General features: G+C 46.5%; 1 protein-coding gene across 2 annotated transcripts in view; it reads right to left on the bottom strand.

Moving 5' to 3' along the window:
• The window catches only part of RBFOX3 (RNA binding fox-1 homolog 3), a 58,176-nt gene extending 43,049 nt beyond the window's left edge, over positions 1-15,127 (bottom strand). The window contains exon 1 of one of the 2 annotated variants that reach the window (XM_053452858.1): positions 14,874-15,127. In XM_053452858.1, coding sequence (XP_053308833.1) covers positions 14,874-14,975 — 102 coding nt within the window. In that variant the 5' untranslated portion in view covers positions 14,976-15,127. The remainder of the gene's footprint in view (positions 1-14,873) is intronic. The other variant, XM_053452857.1, reaches the window with a different exon arrangement.
• Between the last annotated feature and the right edge of the window lie 7,886 nt (positions 15,128-23,013).

Here is a 23,013-nt window from a genome sequence, read left to right as displayed (position 1 = left end):
CACCCTCAGTATAGGCAACGCAGACCTTCTGCGCTCTATTCCAGGGCTGCCCATTCATACCTGTGACAATTGGTGCACGCCGGGTACTTGTGCTGTGTCAGAGGCAATGCCCTGCTACCCCTCAGCACCGCATCCCCACTCCTGACCCTGCTTGACACGCTCTCTCTGCTCTGAGCGTCCTTTTAATAAACCTCCCCAGGTGGACACGCGGCAATTAATTCCTGCCTGCTTGAGGCTACACGATATCCATCCACAACTACTCCTCACAGGCACAGCAAAGCAGAGAGTGGCTAATAAGGGGCAGAGGCCAAGAGAGTTCTACAACGGGGAAATGTCGCGGGGTTTGGAGACCGAATGTGGCTTATACTGTCCAGGAGACTCAACAGGGACCATTTGCCGGAGCTTCTCACATTTTATTGCCATGGTTTCCACGGCTTATTAAATTACTTTAATAACAGTTGAGTGTCACTCAGGGGGAGATAACTCACAGGAAGCCGAAAAGGCCGCCCTGCTGCAAATACCGGGTGCCGGCTTTATATGATCTCTAAATCTCCTAGAACAGTGATGGATTATTCATTTGAGGTTCTGAGGGGCAATGGAAAAGCCAGCGTGGTGGATGGACAGTGCGATCGGGGGTCTGAAACTACAAAGGCCATTTAAAGAGAACAGTAACACAATATCATCTCATGTAACACAATATCATATCATGTAACACAATATCATATCATGTAACACAATATCATATCATGTAACACAATATCATATCATGTAACACAATATCATATCATGTAACACAATATCATATCATGTGACACAATATCAGAAAAGAGGCCTTGATGTTGGATCAAATGTAAAACAAAAACACCTGTATGGCACAAAAAGGCTTTACCAACATCATGGTGCTTTTAATGGTTTGCATGTTATAAGGTTTTACTCACTTTAATAATGATGTCCTATGCCTTCTGTGATGCAAAGTGTTAATTTCCCAAGACAGTAACCTTAAAAACTTGGTCTTCACGCTGATTTAGTCTGGTGCAGAAAAATAGCGGACTGCCACCAAGGCTGCGTTAAGACTTCAGAGGGCATTGGGCAAACTTTACAATAATGGGCTTTCTTTGACTAATCCCTCCTTTATTTTCTTTTTATAGACCTGGGGTAATTTTCAAAAAGAAAAGGTACCTGGTCCCTGATTCGAGGCCTATCCTCAATACATTTTATTACATGCCTAGGAAAACATGTGAATATGTATCGTTGGCCTTTAACTGAAGCCCCTTCTAGGCCATCTTTAAAATGAAGTGGTGGGTCTACCAGACACAACCCTACTGAAAATCAGCTACTGTCCTCCTAAAATATAGACCTTCTCTGTACGGGTGTAAAAAACGAACGGGAGGTAGCCTGACGCGTGGCACTATTCTGTGGTGGGGTGGTAGGAGGGGTAACATTTTATTAGGGGGCTCGTGTTAAATGCTCACTTTGCCCAATGGGAAAAGCCGCCCCTAGCTGTGACACTGGACCCTCTTTACAAAGCTGTGGAGCAATCGATACAGAAATCAGCGGAACGTTCTTGTTAATCACTCCGAATTTAGAACCCTCGACCGGCAACCGCGCGTCATAAATATGGCCCAAGGTTTTCCCATTATAAAAAAAGCCACTAGATGATATACGAGCGATTTACAAGTAATTGATAGTAACAGAAAATTGAAAAGCATCTCCATAAAATAAGATATGCAGAGAATCCCCTTAAATGGGGCCAAACCTCTGGAAGTTATTAACGTGTCATTCCGTGTAGTATTTATATGGTTTTATTGGTGCTTACAGGAAACGGCTATGTTGGAGGGGTTTCCTGCACAGCTGATTTTATAGATAATCATTAAAAGCAGTGGGTGTAATATTGACATTAATACCAGGATGAATAAGGGACATCATGCTGTTTAGGACCAGAGGTAATTTATTGCTATATTCAATATCTATTTGGGTCCGGAGTAACAGATCAACATTAATAAAGATAATTAAAAAAAATCAAATGTGATCTCCACTTCATAAATCCCAAAAGAGGCCTGACATTTAAAATTATAGTGCACAGTATCGGAGATTTTAATATTTATTCAGCCAATAGTTTTTCCTTTGGGGCAAAATTAGAAACTATTTTTTTTTCTGTCCAGCTTTAGGTCTAAAAAAAAAAATAAATAAAAAAAAAAAAAAGTTTCATTTTTTATCTGTGTTTTTCTGCCGAATCTTTTGTGTGATTTTGAATCTTGTACTGGGCGTTGGTCTGAATGTGTGTGAAAGCGTTGTTTTTTTGTTGTGCCATAAGCAGCGGGTAAGAATGATGCGCGGATTATGTTCATGAGACACAAGAGGTGTCTCGGAGGTTCAATTTGTATGTTTAAAAAATGGGGAGCCTGCAGTAAATTATTAGATTCTGTTCTCCTTAGCACAGATCTTTTAGTAGGAAGGCTCGGAGGTCAGCAGGAATAGGAGGAAACATCGAGATCTGCATGGCATGTTTTCGGGGTGCAGTGAAGGCTCAGCAGGATTAGCCCGGGTGAATCAGTAAGACATTTAGCACGGAACAAGCCGAATGCCTGGACTGGCCAGACAGCAGGACAGGAGACCAGGGCAATGATTGGATACCGAGATGGCTAAACTACGTCCTCTCCAATGGATTTGGGTGCATGGCGGCGCATGTAGAGCTCATTATGCTGGGTCTGGAATGGCTCCGTGCCACTAGCCATCTTGCCCAGCTCTATGCAGAAGTAAGAACCATAATCAAGGTTCGGCAGAGGCAAGGAGGCAGCTCAATGCTCTCGGCAGCGGAAGCAGGGCTGGCTCTAGGTGAGCTATTTTTTTCGACTTTCCCCTCTTGCATGAGCTTGCTGGCCAACACAGAAGCCAATGGTGGCGCCCCCTATCAGCTCTCTATGCAGCTGCCTTGTTTGCCTGCATACCAGGGCCGGCCCTGATCGGAAGTGGCATTAAACCGTGTGGGGAGATTATGTGAATCTCATAGACGGCTAGGTGGTCACAGATGCAAACAGTCTAGGAGAAAATACAATGTAGCAAAGTCAATACCACGTCAAGAAAGATGTTTCCTATTTTTTTGATGCAAGCAGCATCTTTTTTTTTTGCCTATGTCAACAGAACAAATCTCTAGTCGTACCGGACCTATAAGATTGCAAGACTGATCTCATCTTTTCTTGGAATCCTCATTGTTACGCAAGAAAAAAAAACAATTAAACATAACTTCATGGGGATCAGACACCGGGAAATGACCCTGTCACAGAGCCATTAAATCACCAATTGCACCGTGCATTGTCACCCTGCCATAAAAAAGCAGAAGCCGCAGAAATTCTCAGTGACCCATAACTGGCAACCGAAGGCAGTAACCGCTTAATCCCCAGATAAATGGCTCCTGAATGTAGACCCCGAAGTAGGCATTATTATCTAATTAACGGAAGTGGAGCCCGGTGTAGCAGCGCCCCTGGGGTGCCGTGGGTTTGAGCAATGCATTGAGCTCAAAGCAGGATGCCCGCTGCCCCCTTAGAGCCCGAGTATTCCACTTCTACCCCTTTGCATCAGAATTACCCCACTTTAACCCCTTTGCAGCAGAATTCTTCTCTATACCGAACCACAACAACCAATTATAAACAGCAATAATACATCCGGTATGGCAGATCTGATAAGAGGTTTTGATGGATTGGCCCCTTTCTTCTCTTCGCAGAATAAGGTTAACAGTAATAAAGAAAAGACTATTCTGCCTCTTATAAGGAGCCAAAGAATAATCAAAGACAATGACGAGCTTTTAAAACGACATAAAAGAACTATGGCTGTGAAGTGACACTAAATAAAAAAACTCTACGTATCCAACATTAAGGGTATTTGACGTTAATCCTAGACGTCTCCACCTAGACCCCGCTTATTTGTTCTGCGTTTTCCTCCTTGTGAGACATGCAAGTTCAGGGCCGAGCAGAAATATTCATATGAAATATTCATAGTGTAAATGGTGCATTTTCTGCATTCGGCAAAGTTCATGTATATTTCAGAAGATTACAAAACTGTAATGTACTGAAGGGCGGTGTGTGCGCATAACGGGGGGTGAAAAAGATGCATCAAAGTCCAGCGGGACCCTCTCGCTCGCTGCGGGTCCATCCCAGGACACGCAGGGTTAATAGAATGCAGCCTTTATGGCCAGGCGGTGAATTAAGTTAATAGTATATATAACATATATACATATAAAATCTTGTACAATTACAATATATATATAAATATATTGCAGCGATGTCTGGTTCATTTAAATGTTAGGTTCCCTGGCAAGGAAAGGGTCAAATTTTAAAAATCTGACCGATGAAATTACCAGTTTTTTCGCCAACAGGACCGGTCCTTATCTGTTCTTAGCAAGCCTTGAATTAATAGCTCCTAGTTCCTATAGGGGACTCTATCTGTGGGGAAACCGGATTGGAAATAAATCTTTGGCGACGGCTGGAAATGCCCCGGCTTTGGGTTTTAACTGTCTGGCGTCCCGGATGTTACCTGCGCGCAGGAACGTACCGATACACAGCGACTAAGACGAATAGATTTATTGGATACAAGCAGAGTGCGTTCTATACATAAAGCGCGGTGGGAATAGAGATGACGTTGAGGGGCCCAAAGCATCGATATTTATTATGGGCACCAGATATTTTTGTATTGCCCCATCTCCATGGGGTATATGGGGGGGGGGGTTTCCTGGGGATCCAGTCCAAGAATGACGACTTCTCTTACTTATGAGCATCGGACAGCTTTTGCCCATTGTTTACTCCTATTGTGTTTCCCTGTCATTATTACTATTGTTGTTGTCGTTGTTGATGTCGTAACACATTTGCTACTTTTTTTCTGTTGTTAATTTGGAATATTGTATTGTAGCGTTATTGTAATTAGATGGGAGAATGTAACATGCTGGCACCACACAAAAAACAGTGGGGTGCACAAATGACACGTTTCAAGTGTAATAAAACGTTCTTTCTAATTAACGCGCGGCTTCGTGTATTATGAATGGAGAGCAGTTATCTGTCGCTTCTATGCAGGTTTCATGTATAAATCATCATATACATCTTAATGCAATACTATGTGCACGGGGGCAGTTATGGGGGTACGTGATGATACTGGGTTAGATCTGGGTGCACAGGGGCAGTTATGGAGGTACGTGTATCCATGTTCATTCCGTGTGTATAGGGGCAGACGGTACATTGATACGTGTATCCGGGTTCATTCCATGTGTATAGGGGCAGACGGTACATTGATACGTGTATCCGGGTTCATTCCGTGTGTATAGGGGCAGACGGTACATTGATACGCGTATCCGGGTTCATTCCGTGTGTATAGGGGCAGACGGTACATTGATACGTGTATCCGGGTTCATTCCATGTGTATAGGGGCAGACGGTACATTGATACGTGTATCCGGGTTCATTCCGTGTGTATAGGGGCAGACGGCACATTGATACGTGTATCCGGGTTCATTCCATGTGTATAGGGGCAGACGGTACATTGATACGTGTATCCGGGTTCATTCCGTGTGTATAGGGGCAGACGGCACATTGATACGTGTATCCGGGTTCATTCCATGTGTATAGGGGCAGACGGTACATTGATACGTGTATCCGGGTTCATTCCATGTGTATAGGGGCAGACGGTACATTGATACGTGTATTTGTGTTCATTCCGTGTGTATAGGGGCAGGTGGTACATTGATACATGTATTTGTGTTCATTCCGTGTGTACAGGGGCAGGCGGTACATTGATACGTGTATCCGGGTTCATTCCATGTGTATAGGGGCAGACGGTACATTGATATGTGTATTTGTGTTCATTCCGTGTGTATAGGGGCAGACGGTACATTGATATGTGTATTTGTGTTCATTCCGTGTGTATAGGGGCAGACGGTAGATTGATACGTGTATCTGTGTTGCAGACACAATACATTTGCGTGTTTCTAGCGTGGTTCCGTCTATACAGGAGGCTGAGTAATTGGTGCAGCAAAGCCCTGGTTCTCGGAGACATTAAAGCCCCCCTGAAGGGCACATCTGGTAAAGTTCCGTACCTACAAATGTTATGGTCTCGCTGCACCGGAGCTCCTCGCTGTGCAGGCTTCCTACGTGTGAATGCGAGTGATTTCTGCTCATATGTCTGCACGCGGGGTGAGCTCTCTGCGTACACAGCAGACCCCGTGCCTGTGAATGTGGGTTATCGCTGCATGTACGGGGCGCGGGGTCCGCGTGAATCGGGGGCCGGTTCTGTGCACACGGCTTCGCGTGAATCTGGGTTAGTCGGATGGCTGTACAGCCGTGTGTATTGCTGGGAGTTTGGCCTCTGATAGCTCTTCCCCCGAAGCTGCACCAGGGCTGCAGAAACACTTAAGTGATAAGTGAACATGTCTGTCTGCGTCCCCTGGGGTCCTCTCGCTATCAGCGAACAAGCAGATAACGCTGTGTATTAGTGAAGGTCTGATACTCTGCAGGCTGCAGAATCCCGGGGAGGATGGCGAGGAGCCGCATTCCTTCACATATACTGCAAACTCCAGAGCCATTCCTCCACAGCCTGCCACATGCCCTCCGCACGCCCGGATCATGTAGGCTATTAGCGCAGGCACGCCGATTACGCCTCAGCTTTACTGGGTTTTCCTGCCCACCTGGTTTTCTGCAGTGTCTGGAACTGGTCTCCCACTAACATACCTCCCCTGTATCCAGTACTGATCTGCCCTCCACCTATCCACCAAATGCCCTAATAAGGCGATGTTATCCTTCATTACATCATCGACTATTGTAACAACAGTTGGGGTTATGTATAAATTATGATGCAAAGTAAAAAAGTGGTGCAGTCACTACGGCAACCGACAGCATACTCCTGCTGACTGAACCCTTTTTACCACTTCTTTAGAGTGTCAGCGGCAGTATTTAAAGGGGACTTCACTGGAATCTTAACCCTCTAAAGTGCATTTTTTGTTATCACTGGCTTTATAGAGTTCTAATCTGGAACATTTGTATACCGATATTTTTAAGACAGATATGAGTGTAAGCTCCTAAAACCATATTCCCCAAGCTGATCAGATATATATACCTTGAAAATCAAACCTGAGAGAGTGGAAGATACATGGAGCAGCCTCTCAGTAGATATAGTAGAGGATAATATAGTAAAGGAATTTAAACATCAGGAATAACAGGCACACTAGATGGCCTGAATGGGTCTGATCCGCCATCATATCGAATCGTTTCTATGACATCAGACACGTGAGGTCACACGGTTCCCTTAGACCCTTTACAGCCGCATGAATGGGTCATTTAGGGACTTAGAACAAATCTGTGTGTGCATGTGCAGCTTCGTAGTTTTGTTACACAGCCTCTTCGCGGATGACCACTGTATAATTAAAACCGTTAATTTTATTCCGAATATATTCTGCCGAGCTCCAAACCCACAGGGCAAATTTACATCATCCGGCTACCCAAACATTCTCTCCGAGTTCCGGAACTTGCACTATTAATGTAAAAACTTTGCTGGATATATCAGAATAACATCTATAATGAAATGAGGTGTTTGGTTATTTGGTTATTATGTAATGGAAGTATTGGGATATATTTTTAATGATTTCATTAATCTGCCTGCGAGGGCTCACTGGGACCCATTCTCTGAAACGTCTCGCTGCATGACCCCCCCAACCCCCGATCCCAGCAGCGCCCTTCCTCCAGCACCACGGACAGCTCCTCTCTGATAGAATCTCGCTCCCGACCTACTGTTCTATTACCCGAGACAAACGTATCTCCCGAGATTGAATACCATGGGCTGTAATGAAAATATTTAAGATAAAAAACTGCTATATATTTTACCCCGGCTATCGGAATCTAACCCTGTGGTGTTGGCGGAAAACAACTGGCCTAGTTTTTATTATTTATATTCAAAAATCCCGAATTTATATACAGGGATGTCCCCAACATTTCTGGATTTTCACAAATGCTTCTTCTGAAACACAGTTCCTGGTATCTACTACTTAAAATGTCTGTCCTGGAAGGCTAGTCCATATATCTACTACCTTTACTGTAAAGCTAATGTGTTACCCATCAGCCTTTCCCTTTTTAAATCCTTTCTCTGCCATTGTATTAATGGGCTCTTTAACATCACGCCATTGCTTTTTTTCCCCAAATTAGCTGCAAAGGGGTCGATTCACTAAAGTGTGAAATTTCCAGTCTCAGCAATTTGACGGTATTTACTAAAACCAGTTTTTTTTTTTCCAGGAGCCGGACCAGTAATCTAATTACCATTCAGTAGTAGATTATATTTAACTGTGAGATTGATTAAATTTGGCAATGACACACTTTGAAATGGTTTGTACGTGAACGAGCGGAATGGGAGCTAATTCCACCCGCGGAAGGGAATCCATGTGAACTCGAAACACGCAATCATCAGAATACTATATCAAAACTGCCACAAGAATGACTCGCGGCAAACTGTTTACACCACTGCGGTTATGTGGAAAGGTAGAAGCCGATGAACTAGAAGAAAAGGTTACAGGAAACCCTTTTACAGTAAGGGCAGTAAAGATGCAGAATTCCCCATCAACATTCTGGATAATGTTCTAGATAAGTGTTTAGGTTGCGGGTTTATAATAACTTAAACTGGGAAATACCTGAAGGCTTTCAAACCCACAAGGATATATATATACATATATATATACACATATACACACATATATATATATATATATATATATAATCAAATATATGGGCTATAGGGGTTATTTTTATGTTTTTATTTTTCAAGATAAATAAACACATTAGCTTGAAAAGATCTGATTTGTTCTAACAACGCTACGGAATCCGCTGGCGCTATATAAACAGATGTAACGTAATGACGGACTTGTATACTCTATTGTCCTCATCACATTTTAACGTCAAAGCCCATGAAGCAGGCGAAAGACGGACAAACCGATCAAATGAGATTTGCATTTAAATTTGCTGTTCCCGCTAAGAATTAGCGAATTATTCAACCTGTAGAATAACCTAAATTCTGTGATTTAAAAAAATAAATAAATTCGCAGAACTCGTTGTGTTTTTGAACTGTAAGAATCCCATCACAATTGTTAACCCTTCCCCTTCAACAAAAGCACAGGCAAGCACTTAACCTTCTGAGTGCCAGATGGCTGAGGAGGCTTTTGTGCTGATGGTTAAACTCTAGAGGATTATATACAAACAAGAAAACATTATAAAATTGCTTGAAACAGCAAAATATCCCAATTTTCCAAATGGTAACATTAGACTAAAATCCCTCTGTCCCGTTTCACTATTCTGGGGTCCCGGGGGCTTAGAATATTTAGTATGTGTTCCATGGCAATAAAACAAACAACACTGTGTTTATAAACAGCAGGGAATGTGTTTATAAATTACCTTTTTAAATAATACAGCCAGTTCTGATAAACACACAAATACATTGGAGCTTGCGAGCAGGACCCTCTTTACCTAATCTATCGCTTCGTCTTAGCCTGTCAGTTCTAGTTTTGTCGGACCCTTTGAATGTAGGGACTGTAAGAAGCGCCGCGGAGGTTGGTTGCGCTATATAAATAAAAGAGAATAATAATAATAACGCTCTAGCAGTTGTGAAGCCATGTAAAAAAATATTTTAAAAAAAGTCTTGCATGCCCTCACCCGTAACACATAAAGGTGGCTAGCAATGCAGAAGGTGCAGCTTTAGCCACCAACGATGGATGGGAGTTGGAATCCAGAAGAAACGGAGGCAGGTTTGGGTTAAACTGTCCTGCGGCCAAAATGTTTATTTTTTTGCCCCGTTCATTCACTCGAACAGTAAATAAGGACTATTGGGTAAGCTTGATAACTGCGTCAGGGGTTATATGTATGGGACTCTTACTTTTTACTGCATTGGTCACCCCACCTGACAAAGGGCAGCACAAATCCCAGGCGCTGCGTGGCTACGGCTACTAAAACGTTTCTGCTGCCTTCCATTTATTAGCTATTTTATGTGGATCCCTATGGATGACTCCACTCCTGGCTGTAAAAACAACCCCTTAATCATACAGAAATTTGTAAATGACTAAATCTCTAAAATATAACTCATTTGACGATCTTTTGGGACTCCGAGCTCCGGAGTGTTGTCTCTACGAGCTCCTTGTCTCGTGTTGTGTTTACAGTGGCTTCATTAGTATAACAGCACTTGGGAAGATCTCGAATACTCTCGAAATCTAGATCATTTTCAGCAATTTGCATACATTAAACCCCCCCTTTTGTAAACAGAAATGGAGTCACGGGGCATAATCCACAGGCGCTGCTTGCGTTTGTTGCACAGTACTGTCCAACCGTGTAATGGAGGGCCGTATATATTTACAAGACTTGCAGCCTGTTGGGGGAGGCAAAGTCTATTAAATTGGTAATGATATATTATAGAAGTGTGTGGCCTTTCCTGCAGGTTGGGGTCCACGCCTCCAGGGGCCACATGCCACTTCAGCAAACATGGTGTCTACGTTAGAATGTTAAATCTATTTCCATGTATTATGGCCCCTTGATATTAGTGAGAACGATTGCCTGATATTGATCAGAATTGCATTACTTGCGGCCCTCCAGCCATTGTGCGACAGCAATTACCATCACTCTCATCCAGCTTTTACATTCTTCTCAGGGCAGTTTTATGTCTATTGAAGGCATTCTTGAAGCCCCCGTATTAGCCCCCCACTGATTTGGCTGGCATACCACCCAGTAGGCCCACCCTTACTTTTTTGGGCACTGTGGCTCCTATGACACACAGCCAGACTCTGCTTTTCCGTCCATGAAACACAGTTAGATTGTAAGCTCTTATGGTTGCTAGTATATTTAAATGTGATCTCACTTATTATCGGTATTGTTGCTCCTGTCCCAAAGCGTTGCTGAATATGTTTGTGTTCTCTAAATCGATTTTAATATTTCGCTGTATGCGGCTTCCGTAATGTGCGGCAGACACGGCATTTCACACCAAATTTGCTCTTCTCTATGAAGACAAGCTTATCTAACTGAAGAAGTCAATAGAATGATTAAGAACAATTGGAAGTACAATTTCACACTAATGATGTTCTGTGCCTTTGGCAACCTGTCTGAACAGCGCTAACCCCCCCCCAGCAATGAGGTTCATTGTAAACATGTATACCTAGGGTAACGAACCCTTTGGCTGTCAGGGGGTACAGCAATGCAACGCATTACGTATAACACTTCGCCCAAATAGTCCTGGGTGACGCAAAAGGTGGGGGTTCTAGGCTATTAGAAGAATATCGAGACCTGCTAGCTCTTGCAGTGAGAGCCAAGAGCTAGCAATCTAGGTCGAGCCGATGGTGTAGAGCTGCCCAAGGTGGGATTGGGGCTATCGCGTGTCTCCATTGCCAAATGTGTAAGTACTGAAATATAGGGTTTTAACACTGGGGCTGTGCGTTCTGCATTATAAGGTGCTTCGGGGTAACCAGACACTGAAAAAGTGATTTGGAGATATTAAGTTCTATATCTGCAGCGGCTTGGGGCTCGGAGCACATACCTTCTGGGTTCCAGCAACAGATGCCTGATGGATGGTCTCAGAGTGAGAAGGAACTCACAAGAACCTTACTGCAGTAAGGAGCAGGAGTACGCCGGTCACCTGATACACCCCACACGGCCAAAATATCATAACCCCTTCAGCTCTGGATTTAAAATATGCCGACACGTAAAAAGAATCAGCCTTTCAGGAAGCCAATGGGCAGGGGAGAGCAGATGCGTATTGATTTAATGGTGTAATGTGGAACAATTTTCCACTTAATTCGTAGCCTCAGCACTCCCTCTCGACGCTTGGGAAGATACGGGGTCTGCTTCTGTTGCTTTATCTATTTTAATGAGAAAATCACTGAAAACAGCTTTTATCTCTTTGTCGGTGAAAAGAAGAATAAGGACTCGGGTCTAAAGGGTACCGGAGAATAAAACCACTAAGTGTCCTCAGATTCTCTGCGACAATGTCTATTAAAGAGTACACTGGCACTAATCCTATTCTTCTGTTAATGCAAGGTCTGCGTTGTAACAAGCAGATCAGCGAGCAGTTACGCTAAGTGGTCTTCTCCTTACTCCTTTCTGTCGTTCCTGGGGGAGCCGAGGGGAAATGCAACAGTTGTACAGTTGTTGGAATAATTGAAGAGATTACCAGACTTTTCCTGGAAATCCCTTTAATGGCTCTGCAGAAGAGGTTATAGCCACTAAATGCTGGATGTCTCCACTCTAGAGGTGCTGATGGCTAATTGCGGGTTGTAAGATAAAACCAAGTAATCACCTCTGGATTAACCCTTTGGAGGCAGCCACGGTGATTTACTGAACGCCTGTCCATAGAGGCGTGCTCCGGCGCTGCTCACGGGTTAAGTGGAGAACACTTGCTGCTGTTTGGTTTGCATAAAGCGATTAAATATATAAAAGAGGAGGAACGTAGCTAGCAAGACTCTGTAAAAGAAAAAAAAGAAAGGTTCTTTCGTTCGTGGTTTGGGATTCTCCTAATCAACCACATTTTTATTTAGGCATGTAAATCTGTGTCTTCCCATGCCGCTACATATAAAGCACCAGCATATTCCCTGATGCAGCACAATGGAACATGTTTTATCCAAGCCTTTCCCTTTTATGTATAGATCTGGTTATTTGGTCAAATGGAAAAGATAATAAATTGGGGAAACTTCCCACCTCTTCTATGGGCTGTGAAGTCTTTGGTTAATGCTTCCTAACATTAGTCTCAATATTGTTCTTCAGAAACATAACCCTATGTGCTAAACAGAATAAAATGCTTATACCTTTAGCACACCGGAGTATATAATGGCAGATTATTTTCATGAATTTATAGGACTAAACCTAAAGACCTGTACAGAATATCTCTCATGGTACTTCAGACAAGATACAAACCTTTCATAGTGACAAAAAACTAACCTTATTATGTCAAAAAACCTATTGTAGTAATGATTCATCCCCTCCTATGAGGTTCCAGCTCCTCCCATGAGGAATAAAAGTCCAACCCTTGCTCTTGTTACAAATGAGACATTGACACTTCCACGAGGAACAAAAGTCCCAACACTTTCTTCATCAGAGAGAAGAGACCAACATCTTCCCCCAGGAAACAAATTCAAACTAGTGGTGCACTAAATCGAAGACTGATCATTAAAAACATAATCGTAGGCCCATGTTCCAGATTATTACCCTAGCTTTATTTTGGACAGACAAGACTCCAAAACAGGAATCTGTCAAATATGAATGAGTGATAAATAACTTTCTTCCAAGACCCCGTCCGGTAAGGTACAGGTGTTGGAATACCAAAAGCCAGGACGAGCAGGCCTTTTTGACTCCCAGCCGGTGGGTGGAAATCAGAGAAGATTGAGTAGCCCGACTTGTGGCATTCAGTGCACCAGCTGTACTTTAGTCCTGGATCCAATTTAATTTAACATTTCTGTTTACACAGCAAGGCTTGATGGGACTCGGGGACTTGGTCCAAATGAGGCACACATACACACACTATACCCCAGCACGGTAATTATACCACTGTCTGTACTGCAGTACTTATTACACTATAACGTAAGAGTGCTCTACAAAATATTACGTATCCCTTAATATCAAAACATAGCATCGTGTATAAAAAACAATCAAAGTGTTTCTGTTTATTTCAGCGTACAGCATTAATAATAACCACAGTCAATAAGTAGAAATCACAATACATCCTCGCGTTTAAATAAATGACATGCCACAGCATTGCAGTATATCATAATGTGATTCAGTGTGTGCTCCAATATTTATAACTATACAATTGTATGTGTATATGGACGGGTGCGTTTCTATGTATGTGTGTATGGGTGTGTGCGCGTGAATGTATAGAAATCAACAGGGTCTCAAAATACCGTATCTGTAAAAGACAAATATATATATGTGTATATTCAATAGTTTTAAAATACCATCGTCTTCTGGTATGTCCAGAAAACTTCTGCAGTATTCTCTCTTAGCACTGCAGTACATTATGAAATATGTGTGTGTGTGTATATATATATACCGTATATATGTTTATATATCCCAGACAGATAACTATTGGAGTGCCAGGGAGGGGTGAACTCAAGTGTGCTACACCCATCTGACACTGGATGGGTTAAAAACACCCCATCGACCCCTTTCTACAGGTTTAATATTTTTGCCAGAGAGATCTATGGGGTGCTTTTCGACCCCCCCCTCCACACACACCACAACCTATCTCTGGCAATGAAAGTGTTAACCCAGGCGTTGTGCTTTCTATAACTGTGCTGCAATGTGTTGCGATATTGTTACACACATCATGACATAGAGGATTCTAGCGCAGAAATCATCATCCACAATATCATTTAGGGAGAGAACGCATACATTTCCCCCCCCCCAAAAAAAATAAAGAAAATCTTAATCCCCCCCCCCCAAAAAAAGAAAACTTATCCGGCTGTGTTTTCGGACATGCAAACATGCAGCTCCAGAAGTTTTTGCCGCACAGCACTTGGCAGGCGGGAGAGGGACATGTGCTGCCGGTCGGGATGCGCTGTGATGGAATGTCTGCACTCGCTGTGATAACGGCAGAGCGGAGGACAATCGGTTCGAGTCCCACAATCCGCAGCAGCATCCATCCTTCCTAAAGTTACCACACGAGACGGGATCGCGGTGCCGGCGGCTGGCCATTTCCTCTGCAGACCCTAGGAGGGGAAACCCCTCACGGTATTCGCTGCCGAGCACTACCCCCCAAACATCGCACATACATACATACATACACACACAGAGTATCGGAGCCAAGCAGGTGCCGAGAGCAGGCAAACCGGTTCGGACAGTCTGGGTGCCGTTCGGAAAGCAGAAACATAAGGAGACGTCTTACCTGCTGAAGGTAGAGGAACGCCGGGGGACCAGAGATGGAATGGGGGATCATGGCAGAGCTGGTAAGTAAGAGGCAACCAGAATTAGCCATAGAGCACAGCATGTAATGCGAGGTCAGGCAGCTGCTCTGTATAAGTCAAATTTTCCTCCTCTTGCAGACACACTGCTTTCTCCCTCGTGTCTCCCAGTCTGCCTTCCGCCTCTCCTCCTCCCTCCGCCCGTCTCTCTCTCTCTCTCTCTCTCGCTATTCCCCCCGTCTTCACTACGTTTATTAAGGTCTATTCCTCGCTCTCGCTATCGCCCGCCCTGTGCCAGCCGAAGCGCACCACACATGAGCGGCACTAGGCTGTGTTTCTGCTGCTGGCTTCCGCGTGCTCGGAAAGATTGGATGGGAAGGAGAGAGTGTTAGTGAGTAGAATAAAAGGGGAGGGCAGTGAAAGGGGGAAGAGAGAGAGTGAGCAGTCGATACAGGAGGAAAGGTGGGGGGAGGGAGGTGTCCCCAGAGTATCTAAACATCAAACACACAACTGTATAAAATTAGAGGGAAAAAAAGGGAAGGACAGCTGATCTGACACTTTCTCCCCGCTCCCCATCCCGGGACACCATTAACCAGTCCCTGACCGGTCCCAACACTGCCCGGTGCGATCGCTCCGGGAGCAGCGGGGGACCGATTCCTAAGAGATCGAAAGAAAAAAGGGAACAATGGGAAGTAAAGACACAGAACCAAAAAAGAGCTCTTAGGAACCAAGGAGAGGAAAAGACTTTGGAATCTAAACGAGTGAAAGGATGCGAAAAATATCCCAAGATAAAAGGCAGTGAATTACAGAACCGAGATCCCCAGAATGATCTCCAGATCAACTCTCTGCAGTCTAGAACTATCGTAACATCAACAAGCTGAGCTGAATCTAGAATGATCCAAAGATTCACTCTTTGGAGTGGAACTATTTATCATCTATTCTCTGGATCAAATCCAGAATAACCCAAGATCTGCACTCCTGAGTCCAGATTAAGCATTTTATTTACTCTGTGGACCAAATCCAGAAAGATCCCCAAATCTAGACTCCAGAATAATCCCAAAATCCAATTCCATTTTAAATCCACTCTCAAATCCAGAACAATCCTAACATCCGAACTGAATACAGAACAATCCCAAGATCCTCTGTGTGTCTTCAGTCCAGAATAATACCAACATCTAGTTTTTGGATTGGGTATGGATCGATTTCTAGTCATTTAATGAAGCCCAGAACAGCCTAAATCCTCTCTGTGAAATATCTTACTTTTTCTAAACTCTCTGTTATTTTAATCCACCCCACAACTAATATTTATTGGCAATTCTTGAAAACAAGGTTTTCAGGATGGTTTTTTAATGGCGCAGTGTGGTGGTTACTCAAAATTTACAACGTGTGGCTGCAGAAATCACCGTGCAAACCCCAAAATGCCTCAAAAGCCTATATTACCCCAAAAATGAGGGAAATATTATTTATAACAGAGGGGGCTGCAATTTTGGTCAAAATACATTCAGAAAAGATATGCCCTTTGTACGGGCGATAGGAGCCTGCCTGCCCCCGGCTGCCCCCACACTGTCACTGACGTACAGGAGGTTACGCTAGCCCATAATAAAAGGCAGCTTTGGGGCGAAGCACTAACTGGTGGAGCAATTGCCATGGAAACAAATAGAATGCTTTTTGCACCAAATTTAGAATATGCTAAAAAACTGCTCCTTATAAATACGAGCCGGGTTGCAAATGTATAGGTTCACGGAAACATTTAACAGCACTCCTTAGATTTAGGAGCCATATGCCTATCCCAAGCATGTTTAAATGCCCTCACTGTATTAACCTCTACCACTTCTGCTGGGAGGCTGTTCCACTTATCAACAACCCTCTCAGTAAAATATTGGGTAAGATTACACCTTGGGTCCTAAGAGAAATAATGGTCCCCTATACCTACACCTTTACACTCCTTCACACCGATAACTTGGAGTAAATGTGGCCCTACGTGGTATAAGTTGGTTCATGGCTGGTCACCAAATGTATAGAGCATGGGAACGGGTTGGAGCTAGCAATTTGTTCACTACTTAATGTGATTACCATGTGACATCAGATGCACGCTGCATGTTTTCTGTTGCAGTAATTCATTTGGATAAGATGTCACAAAAGTAGCAGAGCCGACAATTTTCTATTGATCTATACATTTGCTCCGTATCTACCCTGTCTATGTTATCATATTTGGGAAAGGTAGGGCTGTAATGGAACTAATTAATTGGTTGAAGTGGATCTGGCGCATCTATTCTTTCTTCTCTAAGTGTGCCCCATAATCTGGAAGCTCCCCAATTGGAATGTAAATGCTACAGGAGATGATATGCGATCCTTAACTGTCAACCACTGGCTGGGGATGATGGGAGTTACTGCACCACAATAGCTGCCGGTGACTCAGACCTGCTTAGGAGGGTTCTGCGCCAGGTACGGCAGAGAGAACAGAGGAACCCCTGCCCCGGTGAGATTGCGCTCCATCTGCCTTAGAACGCGGAGCGTACAGATGAAGTCTACTTCTCGGCTGCTACTTCAGAAGTAGAATTCTAATTACCAAGCTGAGAGGCAGAGTGTTATGTACTTAGCACCAGTATCAACAGAACTTCTCCCGGGGGAAGCCAGCATCTCCTGCCTTTACATCTGTGTGAAGGAATCCCCCCTTCTGCTGGGGATCCTAAAGCTCAGCCCGAGAAGAAGCGGGGCTTGGATGAGCTCCCTGGGCATTCACGGCGAGCGCACTTCACAAACACAGAATCATAAATCCAGCACAGAGACGGCAAATCACAGGCACAGCAACGGCTGCGGTCCTCTACATACAGTCTATACAGCGGCATTTACACCGATACAGCCGCAGCACAACGAAAGCAGAGCAGACCCTTTGGCCCCATCGTCCGCTTCTCCTGCTGTAAAGACCCCTTAATCAGTCGTTGGTCTCGTCTGGGAGGATGTTCCACTTAGCTACCACCTTCCTAGTAAAGTAACATTTTCTTACATCACAACCCTTGAGTAGGACACCTGTAATTCTGCACACATCTCCGATGTCTGAGCAAACAGATCCACACATCTATTATACCTACACACACACACACCTACAGTGTTTAACAACACACACACACACACCTACAGTGTTTAACAACACACACACACACCTACAGTGTTTAACAACACACACACACACCTACAGTGTTTAACAATACACACACACCTACAGTGTTTAACAATACACACACACCTACAGTGTTTAACAATATACACACACACCTACAGTGTTTAACAATACACACGCACACACCTACAGTGTTTAACAATACACACACACCTACAGTGTTTAACAATACACACACACCTACAGTGTTTAACAATATACACACACACCTACAGTGTTTAACAATACACACGCACACACCTACAGTGTTTAACAATACACACACACACACACCTACAGTGTTTAACAACACACACACACCTACAGTGTTTAACAATACACACACACACACCTACAGTGTTTAACAATACACACACACACACACCTACAGTGTTTAACAATACACACACACCTGCCTTGTGTCTACTTTTTTTCCTTTACTGAGAGTAGATAAATGGAACAGCCCTCCGGCCGAAGTGGTAGAGGGTAATACAGTGAGGGTATTAAACATGCATGGGACAGACATTCGGCTCCTGAATCTAAGACGAGACCAACGACTGATTAAGGTTTGAGTCTTTACAGCAAAATCATATCGGCCGATTCAATGTCCCAGCACACAGGACACTGACACAGCTCCCATACAATGTGTGCTAACACACCGCACATACACAAACAAAGCGTGAACGCACAATATCAAAATGCCTTAATCCACCCCCCCCCCCCACAAACGTATCAGCGCACACACACTAGCACACTTCCAACAGCTCCACACATTCCTGGCTGGATGTGTACAGTGCCGCGCGTAATTACATCCACACAATCTGCGTCCAATCAAACACACAGCCCCTCTCCCGGCAGATACACAGTAACACACGGCTTGTTATCTGTCGCTGCACAAACACACTGCCTGCAATGTGCCAGCCGACACACAGTAACACAAAGCACGGCCTGCAACATATTTGCATATAGAGTAATACACACAGTCCCTGCAGTCTGCCACAATATGGCACTGGAGCGTACGCCGCAAGAAGGAGAAAACCTGCACACACACGGACAACTGCATACTGCCCCCCGAACCGCATATACAACGGGATACTGCCCCCCGAACCGCATATACTACCGCATACTGCCCCCCGAACCGCATATACAACGGGATACTGCCCCCCGAACCGCATATACACCGGCATACTGCCCCCCGAACCGCATATACTACCGCATACTGCCCCCGAACCGCATATACACCGGCATACTGCCCCCCGAACCGCATATACAACGGGATACTGCCCCCCGAACCGCATATACTACCGCATACTGCCCCCCGAACCGCATATACAACGGGATACTGCCCCCCGAACCGCATATACACCGGCATACTGCCCCCCGAACCGCATATACTACCGCATACTGCCCCCGAACCGCATATACACCGGCATACTGCCCCCCGAACCGCATATACACCGCATACTGCCCCCCGAACCGCATATACACTGGCATACTGCCCACGAACCGCATATACACCGGCATACTGCCCCCCGAACCGCATATACACCGCATACTGCCCCCGAACCGCATATACTACCGCATACTGCCCCCCGAACCGCATATACTACCGCATACTGCCCCCCGAACCGCATATACACCGGCATACTGCCCCCCGAACCGCATATACACCGGCATACTGCCCCCCAAACCGCATATACACTGGGATACTGCCCCCGAACCGCATATACACCGGGATACTGCCCCCCGAACCGCACATATACCGGCATACTGCCCCCGAACCGCATATACACCGGCATACTGCCCCCCGAACCGCATATACACCGGCATACTGCCCCCCGAACCGCATATACACCGGCATACTGCCCCCCGAACCGCATATACACCGGCATACTGCCCCCCGAACCGCATATACACCGCATACTGCCCCCCGAACCGCATATACACCGGGATACTGCCCCCCGAACCGCATATACACCGCATACTGCCCCCCGAACCGCATATACACCGGCATACTGCCCCCCGAACCGCATATACTACCGCATACTGCCCCCCGAACCGCATATACACCGGCATACTGCCCCCCCGAACCGCATATACACCGGCATACTGCCCACGAACCGCATATACACCGGCATACCGCCCCCCGAACCGCATATACACCGGCATACTGCCCCCCGAACCGCATATACACCGCATACTGCCCCCGAACCCCGTATACACCGCATACTGCCCCCCGAACCGCACATACACCGACATACTGCCCCCCGAACCGCACATACACCGGGATACTGCCCCCAAACCGCATATACACCCGCATACTGCCCCCGAACCGCATATACACCGGGATACTGCCCCCCGAACCGCATATACACCGGGATACTGCCCCCCGAACCGCATATACACCGGTATACTGCCCCCGAACCGCATATACATCGCATACTGCCCCCGAACCGCATATACACCGCATACTGCCCCCCGAAACACATATACACCGGCATACTGCCCCCGAACCGCATATACACCGGCATACTGCCCCCGAACCGCATATACACCGAGATACTGCCCCCCGAACCGCATATACACCGGCATACTGCCCCCTGAACCGCATATACACCGCATACTGCCCCCGAACCTCGTATACACCACATACTGCCCCCCGAACCGCATATACTACCGCATACTGCCCCCCGAACCGCATATACAACGGGATACTGCCCCCCGAACCGCATATACACCGGCATACTGCCCCCCGAACCGCATATACTACCGCATACTGCCCCCCGAACCGCATATACACCGGCATACTGCCCCCCGAACCGCATATACACCGGCATACTGCCCCCCAAACCGCATATACACTGGGATACTGCCCCCGAACCGCATATACACCGGGATACTGCCCCCCGAACCGCACATATACCGGCATACTGCCCCCGAACCGCATATACACCGGCATACTGCCCCCCGAACCGCATATACACCGGCATACTGCCCCCCGAACCGCATATACACCGGCATACTGCCCCCCGAACCGCATATACACCGGCATACTGCCCCCCGAACCGCATATACACCGCATACTGCCCCCCGAACCGCATATACACCGGGATACTGCCCCCCGAACCGCATATACACCGCATACTGCCCCCCGAACCGCATATACACCGCATACTGCCCCCCGAACCGCATATACACCGGCATACTGCCCCCCGAACCGCATATACTACCGCATACTGCCCCCCGAACCGCATATACACCGGCATACTGCCCCCCCGAACCGCATATACACCGGCATACTGCCCACGAACCGCATATACACCGGCATACCGCCCCCCGAACCGCATATACACCGGCATACTGCCCCCCGAACCGCATATACACCGCATACTGCCCCGAACCCCGTATACACCGCATACTGCCCCCCGAACCGCACATACACCGACATACTGCCCCCCGAACCGCACATACACCGGGATACTGCCCCCAAACCGCATATACACCCGCATACTGCCCCCGAACCGCATATACACCGGGATACTGCCCCCCGAACCGCATATACACCGGGATACTGCCCCCCGAACCGCATATACACCGGTATACTGCCCCCGAACCGCATATACATCGCATACTGCCCCCGAACCGCATATACACCGCATACTGCCCCCCGAAACACATATACACCGGCATACTGCCCCCGAACCGCATATACACCGGCATACTGCCCCCGAACCGCATATACACCGAGATACTGCCCCCCGAACCGCATATACACCGGCATACTGCCCCCTGAACCGCATATACACCGCATACTGCCCCCGAACCTCGTATACACCACATACTGCCCCCCGAACCGCACATACACCGGGATACTGCCCCCAAACCGCATATACACCCGCATACTGCCCCCGAACCGCATATACACCCGCATACTGCCCCCGAACCGCATATATACACCGGGATACTGCCCCCGAACCGCACATACACCGGGATACTGCCCCCCGAACCGCATATACACCGGCATACTGCCCCCGAACCGCATATACACCGGCATACTGCCCCCGAACCGCATATACACCTGCATACTGTCCCCCGAACCGCATATACACCTGCATACTGTCCCCCGAACCGCATATACACCGGGATACTGCCCCCCGAACCACACATACACCGGGATACTGCCCCCCAAACCGCACATACACCGGCATACTGCCCCCAAACCGCATATACACTGGGATACTGCCCCCGAACCGCATATACACCGGCATACTGCCCCCAAACCGCATATACACGGGATACTGCCCCCGAACCGCATATACACTGGGATACTGCCCCCGAACCGCATATACACCGGCATACTGCCCCCAAACCGCATATACTCGGGATACTGCCCCCGAACCGCATATACACTGGGATACTGCCCCCGAACCGCATATACACCGGCATACTGCCCCCAAACCGCATATACACCGGGATACTGCCCCCGAACCGCATATACACCGCATACTGCCCCCGAACCGCACATATACCGGCATACTGCCCCAGAACCGCATATACACCGGCATACTGCCCCCGAACCGCATATACACTGGCATACTGCCCCCCCGAACCGCATATACACCGGGATACTGCCCCTGAACCGCATATACACCGGGATACTGCCCCCGAACCGCATAAACACCAGCTTACCGCCCCCGAACCGCATAAACACCGCATACTGCCCCCGAACCGCATATACACCGCATACTGCCCCCGAACCGCATATACACCGGCATACTGTCCCCGAACCGCACATACACCGGCATACTGCCCCCGAACCGCACATACACCGGCATACTGCCCCCGAACCGCACATACACCGGCATACTGCCCCCCAAACCGCATATACACCGGGATACTGCCCCCGAACCGCATATACACCGGGATACTGCCCCCCGAACCGCACATATACCGGCATACTGCCC

Source organism: Spea bombifrons, chromosome 13 (genome assembly GCF_027358695.1).
Source record: "Spea bombifrons isolate aSpeBom1 chromosome 13, aSpeBom1.2.pri, whole genome shotgun sequence".
In the NCBI taxonomy this organism is placed as follows: domain Eukaryota; kingdom Metazoa; phylum Chordata; class Amphibia; order Anura; family Pelobatidae; genus Spea; species Spea bombifrons.
This window is presented reverse-complemented; position numbering and strand designations above follow the sequence as displayed.